At 38.1% G+C, this 15,802-nt stretch overlaps 1 protein-coding gene and 1 long non-coding RNA gene across 2 annotated transcripts in view; one reads left to right on the forward strand and one right to left on the reverse strand.

Moving 5' to 3' along the window:
* The window catches only part of LOC108707164 (protein phosphatase PTC7 homolog), a 22,770-nt gene extending 16,228 nt beyond the window's left edge, over positions 1-6,542 (reverse strand). The window contains exon 1 of the mRNA XM_018244205.2: positions 5,965-6,542. Coding sequence (XP_018099694.1) covers positions 5,965-6,166 — 202 coding nt within the window. The 5' untranslated portion in view covers positions 6,167-6,542. The remainder of the gene's footprint in view (positions 1-5,964) is intronic.
* The window catches only part of LOC121399498, a 26,228-nt gene continuing 12,927 nt past the window's right edge, over positions 2,502-15,802 (forward strand). The window contains exon 1 of the long non-coding RNA XR_005965084.1: positions 2,502-2,584. This is a non-coding gene — a long non-coding RNA (uncharacterized LOC121399498). The remainder of the gene's footprint in view (positions 2,585-15,802) is intronic.

The following is a 15,802-nucleotide window of genomic DNA, read 5'->3' on the forward strand; positions in this document are numbered from 1 at the left end:
AGCTCCCCATCTTCTTTTTTGCTGATTCACTGCACATACTCTGTGCTGCTGTCACTTACTGAGCTTAGGGACCGACTTAAAATATACAGTACACATAGAATATTAGTGTCACAATATAAGGCTGGTTCCTAATTAATACAGATAATTACTAAATGGACGCACACAAACCAGTGCAACTGTCAACAGAATTTAGTAATTAGCCCTGTAGCATCAGCTTATATTACAGGCCAACCTAATTTTCTGCTTGATAATTTGCGAAGACCCCTAAGCTTAGCTTCTCAACAGCTGCTCAGAGCCCACTGAGCATGTGAGTGTCGCAGAAACTTTCCAAGATGGTGACCCCCAGTGATAAGTTTGAAGTCCTGGATCATTTCTGCTATTGAGGCTGGTGCAATAAGTTCATTATATAAAATATGGCATTTTCAGCCATTAATTTTTAGGGTTTAGATCTCCTTTAACAAATGTGAAGTTGAGTAAAAAGCTGTGTGCATATGCAGCCCCAATGAATTGTTACACAGGTTAATAATAGGCCTTGCTTTTTCACAAGGAACCTTTGATTTTAAATGATGGCAGTCCCTTTTGGTACAGACAAACTCTGTAGCACCTGTTCTGTGCTTTTGTGCAAGAATGAAAAGTGGCTTCACCTAAACTATCAGAACTATCTGAATCAAACCAAACTGCAGATGTACGAAGTACTGCAAAAAAAAAAACAGTACAGGCATGGGACCGGTTATCCAGAAAGCTCGGGACCTGGGATTTTCTGGATAATGGATCTTTCTGTTTATTAGGATCTCCATTAAGTCTACTAGAAAATCATTTAAACATTAAATAAACCTAATAGACTGGTTCTGTTTTCAATAAGCATTAATTATATCTTAGTTTGGATCAAGTACAAGGTACTGGTCTATCATTACAGAAAAAAAGAAATAATCTTTAAAAAATTTGGATTATGAAGTCTATGAGAGACAGCCTTTCCATAATTTGGAGCTTACTGGATAACAGGTTTCTGGATAATGGATCCCATACCTGTATATACATGTTTACATTTTAAAGTGATTTAGAAACATTAGGACATAAGCAGCTTCGGCTCATTCATACTCGTACAGCTACAGTGAAATCTGCTTACCCAAATTGCAACCTACACTGAAAATAAAAATAAAAAGCAGAGATAGCAAGTTTCCTTAAAATGGAGTAGAAAAGTCGAAGATAAATGACGTATTTTAGGGCAGGACGTCACGGACGGTTCCGCTGTGATCTGCCATGATGCGCAAAAACGCAGGGGTCACGTCGGATGCTAATGCTATTGTCAGATCATGTCGCAGTGTTGATGAGACGTGACACAACTGTAAGATGCAGACGCATCATCTATTATGATTAGCATGTATTTACAGTTCCAGCATATTCCACAGAGTCTTACAATAGGTGTATAGCGCTTTAACAAAAACAAATTTCCTTTGTTATGGCTTCCTATTTATGGCAGACATATCTAGTTATTGTTATTAAAAGTAGTATTTATTTTACTATTCAGATATATTTTACTATGCAGGTATATAGCACTACAACAATGGTGTCCTGAGTTCAACTCCAACAGCACTACATTCCGCATGGAGTTTTTATTTCTCCCCTAGTTCCCATGGATTTACTCTAACACAAATACAGAAAGTTCACTGCAGACTCACTCATAGCATAAGCAATAAACAGCATAAATATTTCTATATTATTATTTATGTAGCACATACATCACTGTACATTAGAACAATACATTTATAGAACGGACAGGTCAATTCACAATACAAATTAAATACAAATCACATTTATATACAAGATTCAAAATAAAAAACTTAATTTATGGACTTATTTGTTTTGAGTTATTTGTATGTGTGGATAACTTGGGGTTGTTACTGACATCTGGTGTAAATTTCATGTCAGTTGAGGAGAAATGCATTTCATGTGGATCCACTTCCCTGTCTCTACGTATACTGATCATGAAACCCTGCATTGCACCGATGAGCCCCTATTGGTGCAAAACAGGATCTGATCAACAACCAGTGGTTGAGCTCTAGCCTATATGGTATTCCATAAAACAGAAAAATTTGAGCAGCAAACCTGCATTTCCTTCTCAGTATGCCCTTTCTGCAAAGCACTGATGCTAAACTAATTTGTGTTTCTGTGAACTACCTTTCCTTTCCTACCACTGCAAACAGGTTGATTTGTTTAAATAGAAATGAACAAACCCGTCCTTCAACGAACTGCAGAATGATCTGGCAGTCAAGAAAACAGTCAAAAGATTTAGGCAATTATTAGGCAATTTGGCCCACCTTTTCGGAGTGACTATAATGGCTAAATATCTACCAGCAAAGAAATCTAAGTTTCTGCCTAAACAAACAATTACACATTCCGCACCCTTCCACCTGAGGCAGTTTTTACCTTGCATAATAGCAGGAGTGGCACTGACTGAATAGAAAGAAGCAAATATAAAACTGTAAGGTCAGATCATTATGGGTAGGACTACACGGATGTTTTCAGCGCAATCCGACGCGATGCGACAAAACGTGGGCGCCAAATCGCATGCAACGGAAATAAGGTAAGAGATAGAAATGTCGGATGAAGTCGCAGCATTGATCCGATTAATCATATGATTAAGTGTCCCTGCGTGACACGAAACGCGGCAGGCTTTATCCTTTTAGATGTAATGTAAAATAAAGAATTATATATTTTTTATACTCAATTTTTGGCTCTTGGATTCTACTTTTGATGGACGTTCCGGAGTGGTGCCTGCCTATTACTGAATTGTCGTGAATTACTTCTTTCCCCTCCGCAGCTTCTAAACTATTGGTAGTTTCCCTAGAGCCGCATGGTGATTGGATAAGCCTATCCAATCCCTGTGTAGATCTACCAGGACTACTAAGCACTATAGCCCCGCCCACCCTAACCGATTCTGCAGCGCACTGAGAGCAGGGTGGGGGGGTTATCGTAAATGGTTTTACCAGGGGGAACACCAATGATTTTTTTTATTATTATATTCTATGGGGCCCCTGACCACCAATGTTTTAGTAAAACTTTTATGGGGGCTCTGTCATCACTGTTTTTTTTATAAATTTTTTAAAATTTTTTTAATTTATTGGGGTCCCTGACCACTAATGAATTTTTTTTAATTTATGGGGGGGGGCCTGACCACCAATTATTTTTTTAACTTGTAGGGAGGCCCTGACCACAAATGTTTTTTTTTGGGGGTGGGACTTGGGGACAGGATCTGTGGGGTGGGCAGGGACCAGGGGGCCCAGAAAATTTTGCCGTACGGGGCCCCCTGATTTCTGATGGCGGCCCTGTTGATAGCAACCCTGAAGAAGGGTAAATTAGACAAGGACCTATTAATCATGTGTAATGTTAAGATTTACAGACAACCGGATCTACAATGCTGGCAGATTAAGGAAGGTTACATGATAAAGAATTTCCCAAGCGATTTTAGTTTTTTTCAAGAAAAAAAATGAAAAAACAAACCTAACTGTCTGTGATTAGAGGGCACAAACTTTACCAAGTTTTATTAATTCATATTAACATAAGAAAAGTCCTTATATATGTGACCAATAAATGCTACCTGCTGGTTGCTGTTGGTAACAAGCCTATAGCAAAATTGCACCTTAAATTAAATAGCTACTATCCCACATGTGGTAAATATGAAGCCACTATGTTAAAGGAGAACTAAACAGCCCCACAATTCTGGGGTAATACTGAGCAGGGGGAGGCAGGGAAGGGGGTGTAGCAGAGGGGGGCCCATGGGGACTTTTCACTGTGGGGTTTAGTTCTCCTTTAAGGCGAAGGGAGTTAGCCACAAAGTAATTGCATTTCAGATACTGACGCAAGAACTGGCAAACTTCCAACTACACCAAACTCTAACCTGTCCCTTCCAAACCTGTGCCTGATCTGTCCCTTCAGATGATACAGGCAGAATAAAGTTGGACATCACCAGAGAAAGCAGTGTCACATCTCCAGCCTGTAACCCAGGGATCCCCAACCTTATTTACCTGTGAGCCACATTCAAATGTAAATTAAGTTGGAGAGTAACACAAGCATAAATAACTCATGAGAGTTCCAGTTACGGGCTGTGATTGGCTATTTGGAAGCTCCTATGTGGGCTGACAGCCTACTGGGGGCTCTGTTTGGCAGTACAACCTGTTTTTTATGCAACCAAAACTTGCCTTCAAACCCAAAATTAAAAAAAAAACACCTGCTTCGGTACCACTGGAGCAACACGTTGCTCACGAGCTACTGGTTGGGGATCACTGCTGTAACCCATGGGTCCTGCACCAACTTGTGCAACACGAGACCTCGCAGACTATAATGAACTGCCACAAACTTTTGTTGTAGTTTGCTAGTAAAGACACATACAAGTGTGATGTACAACAGGCAACAGTAATATTACTGAACATGATCTCCAAAATGTCCATTTATTTTGCAATAAATGGGGATTATTTCAAAGTATGCACAGTTAAATGCTTCATTAGTGATACGTGGGGTTGAAAACTTACCGCTGTCCTAAATATTCTTTTCCTTAAGTGGCTAAAACAGCAATGTTTTCATATGAGCTAAGGGAGGGGACTGATCATATTGTGCACCTTAAAAAGGAACCTGAATTAAAAGTTTCAAAAACCGTGCCATACATAAATTACGAAACCTGCTTTTCACACTGGATAGAGCAGAAGGTTGTCACTAAGAAAACAAAACAAACAGTTTCAAGCAAAATGCAAAATTTACTGAGGGTGCCCCCTATTAATAACATGATTTTTCCTCTCTAAATCATGCATTGCATTAGGAAATTTCAGTGGGAAAGCACCAGGGAGCACCATGCTATTCTGTTTGTTCATTTCCCTAAGGTCCCTTGCACTGTGCAATATAGTAAAGGCTAAATATTGACCATACTGTGCATGTGTCAGACTGACCAGACAGAGGATAGCAAAGAGAATGGCAGCATAGAGCTCGGATACAAATAACCCTAGGCTGATGTATTTTATATTTCTACAGTAGAGGCCTGAGGGGAGTAAGCAATTTATTCATAATTGTTAAAATGCATTTTTGAATATTGTAAATGTCTAAAGCTGACCTTTAGGTCAGAGACACAAGAGGAGATTCGGGGAGATAAGTCGCCCGGTGACAATTCTCCCCAAACTGCCTTCCCGCAGGCTAGATGGCACTTGCAGTGCTTCGTTTTCCGAAGTTGCCTCACGAGGAAGTGCTCTGAGTGCCATCCCGCCAGCAATTTAGATTCTAGCCGACGGGAAGGGAGTTTGGGGAGATTGGTCGCCCGAAGAAAAGGCGATTTGTGGCGGGGTGACTAAATCTACCTGAATCTCTACGCGAGTCTCTGCCCTTAGAGAGCGGCTTCTGAATTACAGAATGTCCAGTATCCTACTAGAACCTTCAGTCACTGAAAGGAACACTGGTGGTTAGAGGAATGCAACAGTTTGACTGAGCCCCAGAGTAACCATCCATCTTGTTAATATTAGAGACCTAATTAGTTCTGATCTGTGGGCATAAAAAAGCTACACTGAAGGAATGGCTAATGACTGAGCGGCTGCTAATACTTCCCTGTAAATAACCTGCCAGTGAACACTTCACATGCAAGTGAAGGCCATAGTGACCTTGGGCATGACACAGACACTGACACTGACAGCCCATGGGAAACCTTAGGTGCACAGTCCAGTAAAGTTAAAGTGGCTCTGCAGCTCTTAGCCGTGCCAGGCTCACTGTAAGGACAGGGGCCACTGAAGCATTGCTAGGAGGCAATACAGGCTTTATTCCATGAGCTTCATTACCGGACACCCCTACAGAGACAGTGAGCTGATCCACTCTCAATATCCTACACACACCATTGGCTTTATAAACACAGTGTGGAGTGACAACAGCTCTGCAGCTCGGAGCACTTAATGACACTGAGCGACAGAAGGAAGTACGCTTCCCACTTACCCAAAACATCCGCCGTCCGGTGTCTGGCAATAAAACAAGCGTCGTCCCCATAGCACATGCCTTTCTTTAGGATTCCTTTCCTGGCATCCTTGCCGAAGCCGCAGCTCGCGGTCACCAGGCTATAGTCCCGAGAGTCCGTCTGAGAAAGGCCACCAAGCACCGCTCTGGCCACCAGCCTGCCGCAAGAAAGCACCGAGAACATGACAGCAGCTGGGGCCGGCGCCTCTTCCTCTCCTCAGTGTCTCTTCTCACCGCCCTGCTCAAGGGCACCTCACACTTGTTTCCTCACTCCCTCTCCGGTTCCACTGGAGTTGATCACTCGCGCCCTCCTTCTGTTAACTCCTACAATTCCACAAACTAGCTTGATGTGGCAGTCCCCCCACCCCCTCTCCACTCAGTGCCGGCTGTCATGCGCTCCCACAAGGTCTTCCGCCGCCATCTTAACTGCTTATACTCCGTCAGTGTGGGCGGAAGAAGGGCGTAAACTGCAGGGCAACATGTGACTAGCCTGCGTCATAGTTACGTCACACGGTATCCCTGCAGTGAGGAGCTGTGCGCTGTCTGAGGCATCCCTGTGTTACCCCTAGAGTGCTCCCTCCATTTATAACCGAAGCCCTGCCAATCACATTTCTCTTTTGCAGTCTTTATCATTTGTACAGTTAAACCCATACATCTGTACCACAGACAGGCGTAACAAACTCGATGTATCACTCACAATTCTTATAATTATTCAGGTTAAAAACAGTCTGATGAGAGTAAATGTCTCTTGAAATGTTTTTTACAGGCAGAGAAATTGGGAGAAAGTTGGAGAAAAATTTGGAGGGTATTTCAGAGAAGAGGAGCTGTTAGGGTTGTCACCTTTAAAGGGGACCTGTCACCCAAATATTAAAAGCTGTATAATAAAAGTCCTTTTCAAATTAAATATAAAGCCCAAATTCTGTCTTTAAAAAAAAAAAACTCCACAGCTGCTATAAACTCTTTTAGAACTCACGGCTAATCATATATTGCCTGCACCTCCTCTATGCATTGGGTTGCCACCCAGCCAGTATTTTACCGGCCTAGCTGGTAAACACCTGCCAAGGGCACGTATTACAAATTTACCGGCAATGCAGTTGCCAGTAAATTTGTAATACCCTTAAAGGAAAACTATACCCCCCAAACCATGTAGGTCTCTATAAAACAGCTCATATGTAAAACCCTGCTTCATGTAAATAAACCAATTTCATAATAATATACTTTTCTGGTAGTATGTGCCATTGGGTAATCATAAATAGAAAATTGCCATTTTAAAAAATAAGGGCGGCCCCCCTGGGATTGTACAATTCACTGCTGTGCACACAAACATACCTAACAAGCCATACATGTTAGCAGGTCCGGACTGAGAATTTAAATAGGCCCTGGCATTTCAGGTACACAGAGGCCCAATCAGCCCACATAGATGCCCAAACAACCCCCACCAGCCCACTAAATACTGACTTTCTATGGGACCTTATAGCAACCCCTCTGGCATTTGCCAGAACCCACAGATTGCCAGTCCGGGCCTGCATGTTAGGTCACATGAGCCAATTAACAGACAGAGTTCGGTCTTTTGCTTCAACACTTCTTCCTGTTACAGTTAGCGTTGTAGTATTTCTGGTCAGGTGATCTCTGAGGCAGCACACAGACCATCACAAAATGGTGGTTCAAGGCAAGAGATATAAAAGGTCAAGATTTACTTAATTATATAGACCAATTTGGTAAGATTCTTTAATATGATGTAAACTATCTGTTGCTTAAGTGCTCATTTTAGGGGTATAGTTTTCCTTTAACAAAAGAAATTGGCCCTTTTCTCTGTCTTCCAACATGGCTCCTCCCCTTTTGCATCACAGCCTGCCCCTTTATGTCACAGTCCACCCCTTTTGTTCCCACCCCCACCACTGACCGTTAAACTTTTTTTTAAAAGGTGGCAACCCTATCTACACCTTAGGCATAGAGGTGGGACAAGCAATTACTTTCACTTTCCATTCTGCACTTCCTACATGTCACTGCTCTCCTAACATACCCCTTCCCTCCTCAACCATTTAATTGTGCAGCCAGTGCCTGGACATAAGCATCAGGTGCCCCATTCTGGTGGACAAACAAGATTTTGGCATGATGCAAAGCTTGTCCTAATAACATGTCCACAAAATGGCTGCTGCTTGCTTGCTGTGATTGTAAATTCCACGACTTAACAAAACAAGATTGAAATAATTTATATAGTGTAAGTGAAGTTTATTTTGCGTAACTAACATCATAAACTTGGATTTAGAATTTATTTTTTAGGGGGTCAGGTCCCCTTTAAAAAAAATGTAATACCAATGTAAAGATATTGTGAGAGGACACCCCTACCCGGGGGCAAATCACAAAACACAACTTTTGTTTTTTTTCTTTTCCCTCTTATATTTTACAATTTTTTTCCACCTATTCATAACATTCCCAATTGGCAAGTCTGCAAACAGAATAATATGTGCAGCTAAAATGTCTAGCTTCCTTTTTATTAATACAAAGTACAAATAATAAGTTATTATGTTGACTTTATGCTGAATAAAAACAAATAAAGGAAGTTACAAAAAAAAAGATAATGTGAAACACCAGTGACAAGGTTTCAAGGCTATCTGCCTATATGAGGCAGATTTTGGTAGCAATGGGCTGGAGAAGAGGTGATATGCCTGAAAACTATTGCCCCCAAAACAATGTAGGTCTCTATAAAATATATTGCACAAACAGCTTATATGTAAACCCCTATTTCATATAAATAAATCAGTCTCTGGAGGGGAAGGCCAATCAATAGAGCATTTCAGTAATCCATTATATAATGAAAGAGTAAACAGAATGCTCCTTAAAGGGGTGATTCACCTTTAAGGTAACTTTTATTATATTATAGATTTGCCAATTCTAAGCAACTTTTTCAATTGGTTTTCATTACTTATTTTTTATAGTTTTATAGTTATTTGCCTTTTTCTTCTGACTCTTTGCTGCTTTCAAATGGGCATCGCTGACTCCCTTCTAAAAAACAAAAATGCTCTGTAAGGATACAAATGTATTGTTATTCCTACTTTTTATTACTGATATTTGTATTCAGGCCTCTGCTATTTTTATTCCAGTCTCTAATTCAAATCAATGCATGGTTGCTATGGTAATTTGGACCCTAGTTACCAAATTGGTTAAGACGCAAATTGAAGAGCTGCTGAATAAAAAGCTAAATAACTCAAAATCCTTCAATAATAAAAATTGAAAACCAATTGTAAATTGTCTCAGAATATCACTCTCTACATCATACTAAATGTTATCTCAAAGGTGAACAACCCTTTTAACAATCCTACCACCGATACAGCTAAAGATTATATAACCATCCTTTCCTAGATACAGAGAAGGAAAAAGTTTCCAAACACCACAAAAGTTGCAAGTAAGAAAAAGCTAAATTAAAGGGATATTGTCTTCGGAAAACATGTTTTTAAAAAAAAAAAAAAAACAAGTAAGTAGTGCTGCTCCAGCAGACTGCTGCACTGAAACCTATTTTTCAAAAGAGCAAAATAATATTTTTATATTTAATTTTGAAAACTGATATATTCTCAGTTCCCAGGTGCCCCCAGTCATGTGACTTGTGCTCTGATAAACTTCAGACGTTATTTACTTCTGTAATGCATAGAAGAAACAATAGCCTGTCAGAGCGCAGATCCATAGTGCAGCACTGGCTCTTTTCGAAAGCACCCTACCAGGCAAAATGACCTGAGATTGCTGCCTACACACATATTACAACTAAAAAAATACACTGGTTGGGTTATGAATGACATTTTACATGGTAGAGTGAATTATTTGCAGTGTAAACAGTGTAATTTAGAAATAAAAACGACACCATAAAAATCATGATTGAATCCATTTAAGGTGATACCATTCACTGGCTAACTTAACTCTTTCACCCCTTGTTGATATTCACAAAACATCAATATATTTTTCATCTTCACTTTAGAGGCATTTCCAGAAGGGAGAACATTTGGTTTACCTTATAAAAGTAAATGTACATTTTCAGGACAAAATAGGTTGTAAATGCATGTTTTTCATTCCAAAGGATCATATAATGTAGATTTTGTTCTTGAAAGCACCATATCTTTCTAGTGCAGCAATACCAAAAATGTGTAGTTGTATGGAGATGCTGACTTACTTAAAGTAACTTTTCTTTGACTTACTATTTACTACTGAACTTGAGGGATTCCAGTAATTTGCTACTTTTATTAGATATCACTCTCTTAACAATCAGCCAATGACAACAAATTGACAAAATCACTGATTGTATATTTTAAAATATAATCAATCAGTACACACCACATTATATTCAAAAACCAAACAGGGTCATAACATATGTTTGCAAAATATGTTTTACAGTATGTCTCAAGTTCATTAATCCTCTTGACAAAGGATTTAGATATGAAACATTGTGGATTTCTCGTTGTCATTGTGGTTTTGTCGTTGCCATTCTTAGTGCAATAAGGGCTATTTGGTATGTATTTGTACTGCATGTCTGCATTTTATTATATGAATTATTATGTGAGGCTTAATTTTATAATTGTTCCAATTTTCCGTTGTTGCTTAAATGTACCTTTAGGCCCCCTACTTTTCATCTTACATTTTGATTTCTTAAAGGGATACTGTCATGGGAAAACATGTTTTTTTCAAAATGAATCAGTTAATAGTGCTACTCCAGCAGAATCCTGCACTGAAATCCATTTCTCAAAAGAGCATACAGATTTTTTTATATTCAATTTTGAAATCTGACATGGGGATAGACATTTTGTCAATTTCCCAGCTGCCCCATGTCATGTGACTTGTGCCTGCACTTCAGGAGAGAAATGCTTTCTGGCAGGCTGCTGTTTTTCCTTCTCAATGTAACTGAATGTGTCTCAGTGGGACATGGGTTTTTACTATTGAGTGTTGTTCTTAGATCTACCAGGCAGCTCTTATCTTGTGTTAAGGAGCTGTTATCTGGTTACCTTCCCATTGTTCTTTTATTTGGCTGCTGGGAGGGAAAAGGGAGGGGGTGATAATCACTCCAACTTGCAGTACAGCAGTAAAGAGTGATTGAAGTTTATCAGAGCACAAGTCACATGACATGGGGCAGCTGGGAAATTGACAAAATGTGTAGCCCCATGTCAGATTTCAAAATTGAATATAAAAAAATCTGTTTGCTCTTTTGAGAAATGGATTTCAGTGCAGAATTCTGCTGGAGCAGCACTATTAACTGATTCATTTTGAAAAAATGTTTTTTTTCCCATGACAGTATCCCTTTAACTATTATATATATATATATATATATATATATATATATATATATATATATATATATATATATATATATATATATATATATATATATATATATATATATATAGTTTTTATGGTGGTGTTTTTATTTCAAAATGACACTGTTTACAGTACAAATCATTCACTCTATGATATAAAATGTTATTCCTGAGCCAGCAAATGTATGTTTTTTGAGTTGTAATATAGGTTTGTAGTAAGCTGAGGTCATTGTGCCTGATCCTGTGATTTCAGAAAAAACAGCACTTCACAATGGAACTTTTTTCAGATAAGCTATTGTTTCTCCTGCTCAGTGTAACTTGAGGAGTCACGGTGTGACTTGGATATTTACTATTGAGTAATATTCTCATAGCTACACCTAGCAATGCAGGTGTCATGGAGCTGTTATCCCATTACCTTCCCATGTTCTGCTGATCAACTGCAAGGAGTGAAAGGGAAGTGTGATATCACTTGCAGTGCAGCAGTAAAGAGTGACTGACGTTTATCAGAGCGCAAATCACATGAATGAGGGCACCTGGAAAACTGGCAACATGTCTAGCCCCATGTCAGACTTCAAAATTAATTATAAAAAAATTCTCTTTGCAGAAATCTGCTGTTAATTAATGTATTTTAAGAAACAAAACCTGCTTTCCTCTGATAGAATCCCTTTAAGGTGCATTACTACTTTCAAGTAAAAGGACAAACCACTCGTCAATTTCTGCTACACACACATTTTAAATATAATTTCTTGTTTAACTCAAACACTCATTTAAGGCCCTTACATATGGTCTTTCATTATTGTGCTCATTCTATTCTCAAGGTATCAACTGAACCACACAGAGATGCTAAATACAAATAAATTCTGTTGTCCCATCAATGCGTTTAAGGAGTCCTGTTGCTCTGCCACTTAAAATTAAGTGCAATCATTCTAAAATGTCTGTCTCCTCAGAGATTTTTGGCCACACCCTTTACACCCAAACTTGATTGGATAAAGTAGAATAGCAGGATCTGTAGGTATAGGATGCCCTGGGTTATGGTGTTGGGAAGCTTGTCCATGTAAAATTTAATTTTACATTAGCAAATTAGCAACAAAGTGTTCCTTAAAAAATATTTTTTACCTTTAAATCAACAGGCAGCTTGACTATTTTCAGAAGTTTTTTCATGGTGGTGGTGGTGGCAGTCCTTAATAAGTATGCTAAATTAAATATCCAAAAAATCATATTATATCCAAAAGATGATATTTGCAAAATAATTTAAACCAATATTTTAAAGAACAACCATTGGCAGCAAATAACACATCCCGAGCCAAATCCCTGATTCAGTGCATCCCAATTGAATACCCTTTTATTTTCTAAGGCTGAGGGGTAGAGTATGATGTTGTGGGTCAAGTCATTTGACACTGTGTTTCAAGGTCATACAAAGTATCTTGTTTAGTACTGACCAATGGTTCAAAGCTAAAATAGGAAACACTTCTAATGTTCCTGAATTTGTTTGGCACTAGTCCCTAGATCTAAATGAAAGGGGATCTGTTTTGTCTAGAGTACCAATATTCAAAGTCATGGCTCATTTAAAGGAACAGTAACACCAAAAAAGGAAAATGTCCTAAAGTAATGAAAATATAATGTACTGTATGCTGCACTGGTAAATCTGGTGTGTTTCCTTCAGAAACACAACTATTGTTTATATAAACAAGCTGCTGTGTAGCCATGAGGGCAGCCATTGAAAGCTTAAAAAGAGAAAAGCACAGTATACACAGCAGATAACAGATACACTTTGTAGTATACAATTGGAATTCTTCAGAATGTATCTGCTATCTACTGTGCATCCTGTGCATGAATGACTGCCCCATGGCTACACAGCAGCCTGTTTATAGAAGCTATAGTTGTTTTTATGAAGCAAACACACAATTTTGCCAGTGCAGGGCACAAGTACATTATACTGTCTTTCCTTTAAAAAAAAGTTTTTGTGTTATTGTTCCTTAAAGTAATCTTAAAGGTACATTTGTGCACCACACAGAGGAGTGTTACAGACATAGTAGCTAAATAAAATTGTTTTCTTTTAATGTTTGTGCCACTGGCCACAGATACTACACACATACATTCATAAGCCTGTTCTTTCATTTGTTTGTTCATCACTGGTATACAGTGAGAGCAAGTAACATTTTGGGATCGACAACTGATATTCCTACCATTCCAAAGATAATTTGAAAAAACTATTATTACAATTATGGGATAAGTGACGGCCTATTTTTTCAGACCACTGAATAAAAATAAATCATACATAGACTTTAATTTATAGGCAACAAATAATTCACTATAAACAGGCAGTGGTAATACATTTGTTTGCTCAATGGTCTAATGGGTTCACCACCCCAAAACTTTTTTTTTTTTTTTTTTGCATAATTAAAGAAAATGTGATTCTAAGCACTTTAATTTTTAAAGTTATATATATATTTTATCACAGTTGAAACCTAGTGTTTCTTCTTGCCTGGATCTGACTCTTAAAACAGGATTCAGGTCTCCTCTAGGTCTTTTTTTTTTTATAACTTTCTTTTTATTGAGTTTTCACAATTTTCTTTTTCCATAATAAACAAATAAAAGTAAACAAAATAAAGAAAAAAGCGTTCCAGTGTTCAGGAATTACATATTGACATTTGTAATGACATCAGCTTTGTCTGGTTTCCTCTAGGACTTTTTAATAATCTGGCTATAAGCATTGCTTCAGGATTTAGAATACTGCAAAGTAGCAAAAAATACCGAGCAGAGAAATCCTTTCAATGAGAAAATCTGACAACAAAATAATTAAGACCAAAGTTGTTCTAGGCCTCTATTTTGCTATTCAGTAAGGGAAGCATGTGTTCTTATTACATTACATTCAGTTTCACCCCCCCCCTCCAAGCCCATGAAAGAATGAACAGCCAGATGCAAGAGTAGCTTTTTATTAAGAACGTTGAGCCTTCTGCAGCATGTCAATCACTGGACCTGAAAGCCCTTGACACTTTAATTGTTGCTTTTCAATTTGGAAAGGTCATGGACTGTGAAGAAAGAAGCATTGATCTGTGATACAGCAGACCCCCACCAGAAGGAAGAGACCTTGGGTGTGGAGTATTGTTCTAGCAGATATAATCATTTAACAAGAATATTGGATCCTGGGTGTTCTTTCTGCCCAAATGTCTATAATATTTGTTCCACTGCTAAATATAAATAAATTAATAGCTATTTAAGTCAGAGGCCTCTATTTTAAGTACCCTGATCTTAAGTTTTCCCACATTTTAAATTTTTTATTTGTGGTCCCACCAATTTATAATGCATTTCAGTGGGTGCATTTCCCTAAATGTTTTACCAGATTTTACATCAAAATTGTGTCCTGATGTTCCCAAAAACAGTTTTTTTCCCTCTATGAATGTTATTATTTGTGAAAAAAAGAGGTTTAAAATACTAACCAGATGTATATCTTGCCATGGTTCTGCCTTTAAATAGTCAATTGCAATTAGTCTGTCCCTTATAGAGTCCTGCATCAATCACTTATTGCTTTAGGTTGTGTATGTGACTGACAGAGAGGCCTTGCACATGCCCCCCATATTATAATGCTTAACTCTGTTATTAACAAGACTCCTGTGCTATTAACAGACTTATATCCTTTCAGTACTTGAACAAAAAGCTACTTTTAAGGAGACATATAGGATAAATTAAAAAACCCTTATTTTCTAGGCAATTATTTGCATAATTTTTTCCTGGTCCCCTGAAAAACGTAAAATGGTGGTTCTACTGTATACAGGTAATTTAGCTTGAGCGACTTTACAATATAGGATACAATATAAAATTGAAGGCTTCTATACATACTATTTTATAAACATTAAGCAGAGCAAGCACAAAATAGGTAACCAAGTTGGTTTCAACTCAGGTAAAATTTGAAATGTTGTTACATTATTTTGATAAAATAATCTTCATTATCTTGAAAAGTACCATTGGAGTCACCTAGACTGGCTACAGATCACAGTTCTGCTGGAGCAGCTTTTATGATGTTAAAACTAGTATAAGCTAAAGGGCACATATCACCTAAAAATTGGTTCCCCCTACAAGAGGTGTGGGCAAATAGAACCTGCACTCCGGAAAAGGGGAACAAACATAATGTTTTTAGGGCAGAAAAACCTTTCTAAGGGCTCTTGTCATGTTGAGGCACATACGCATATGCATAATGAGCAATCTGGATTCACCATCCAGACTGCAAACTCTGTAAGCCTTTACCACTGGTGGGAGAAAAAAGTTTTAGGTAATAATAATTTTAATAACTTTTTAGTAATAGTTCTCAATTATCAGAATTCAGAATCGATACACACAAACACATTTTGGGGTTATTTATTAAATCTGAAATTTTCTAATTTTTCTCTGAAAATCACTTCGACCAAATCCCACCAAATTCACGAAAATTTCTTGTGCGGGGAAAGGATTGTGAAAAAATCCAAATTGCAAGATTTTCTAATTTGAAGCCCAAAATCCACAGAATCTTTGGATTATTGTATGAA

This window comes from Xenopus laevis, chromosome 1S (assembly GCF_017654675.1).
Source record: "Xenopus laevis strain J_2021 chromosome 1S, Xenopus_laevis_v10.1, whole genome shotgun sequence".
In the NCBI taxonomy this organism is placed as follows: Eukaryota; Metazoa; Chordata; class Amphibia; order Anura; family Pipidae; genus Xenopus; species Xenopus laevis.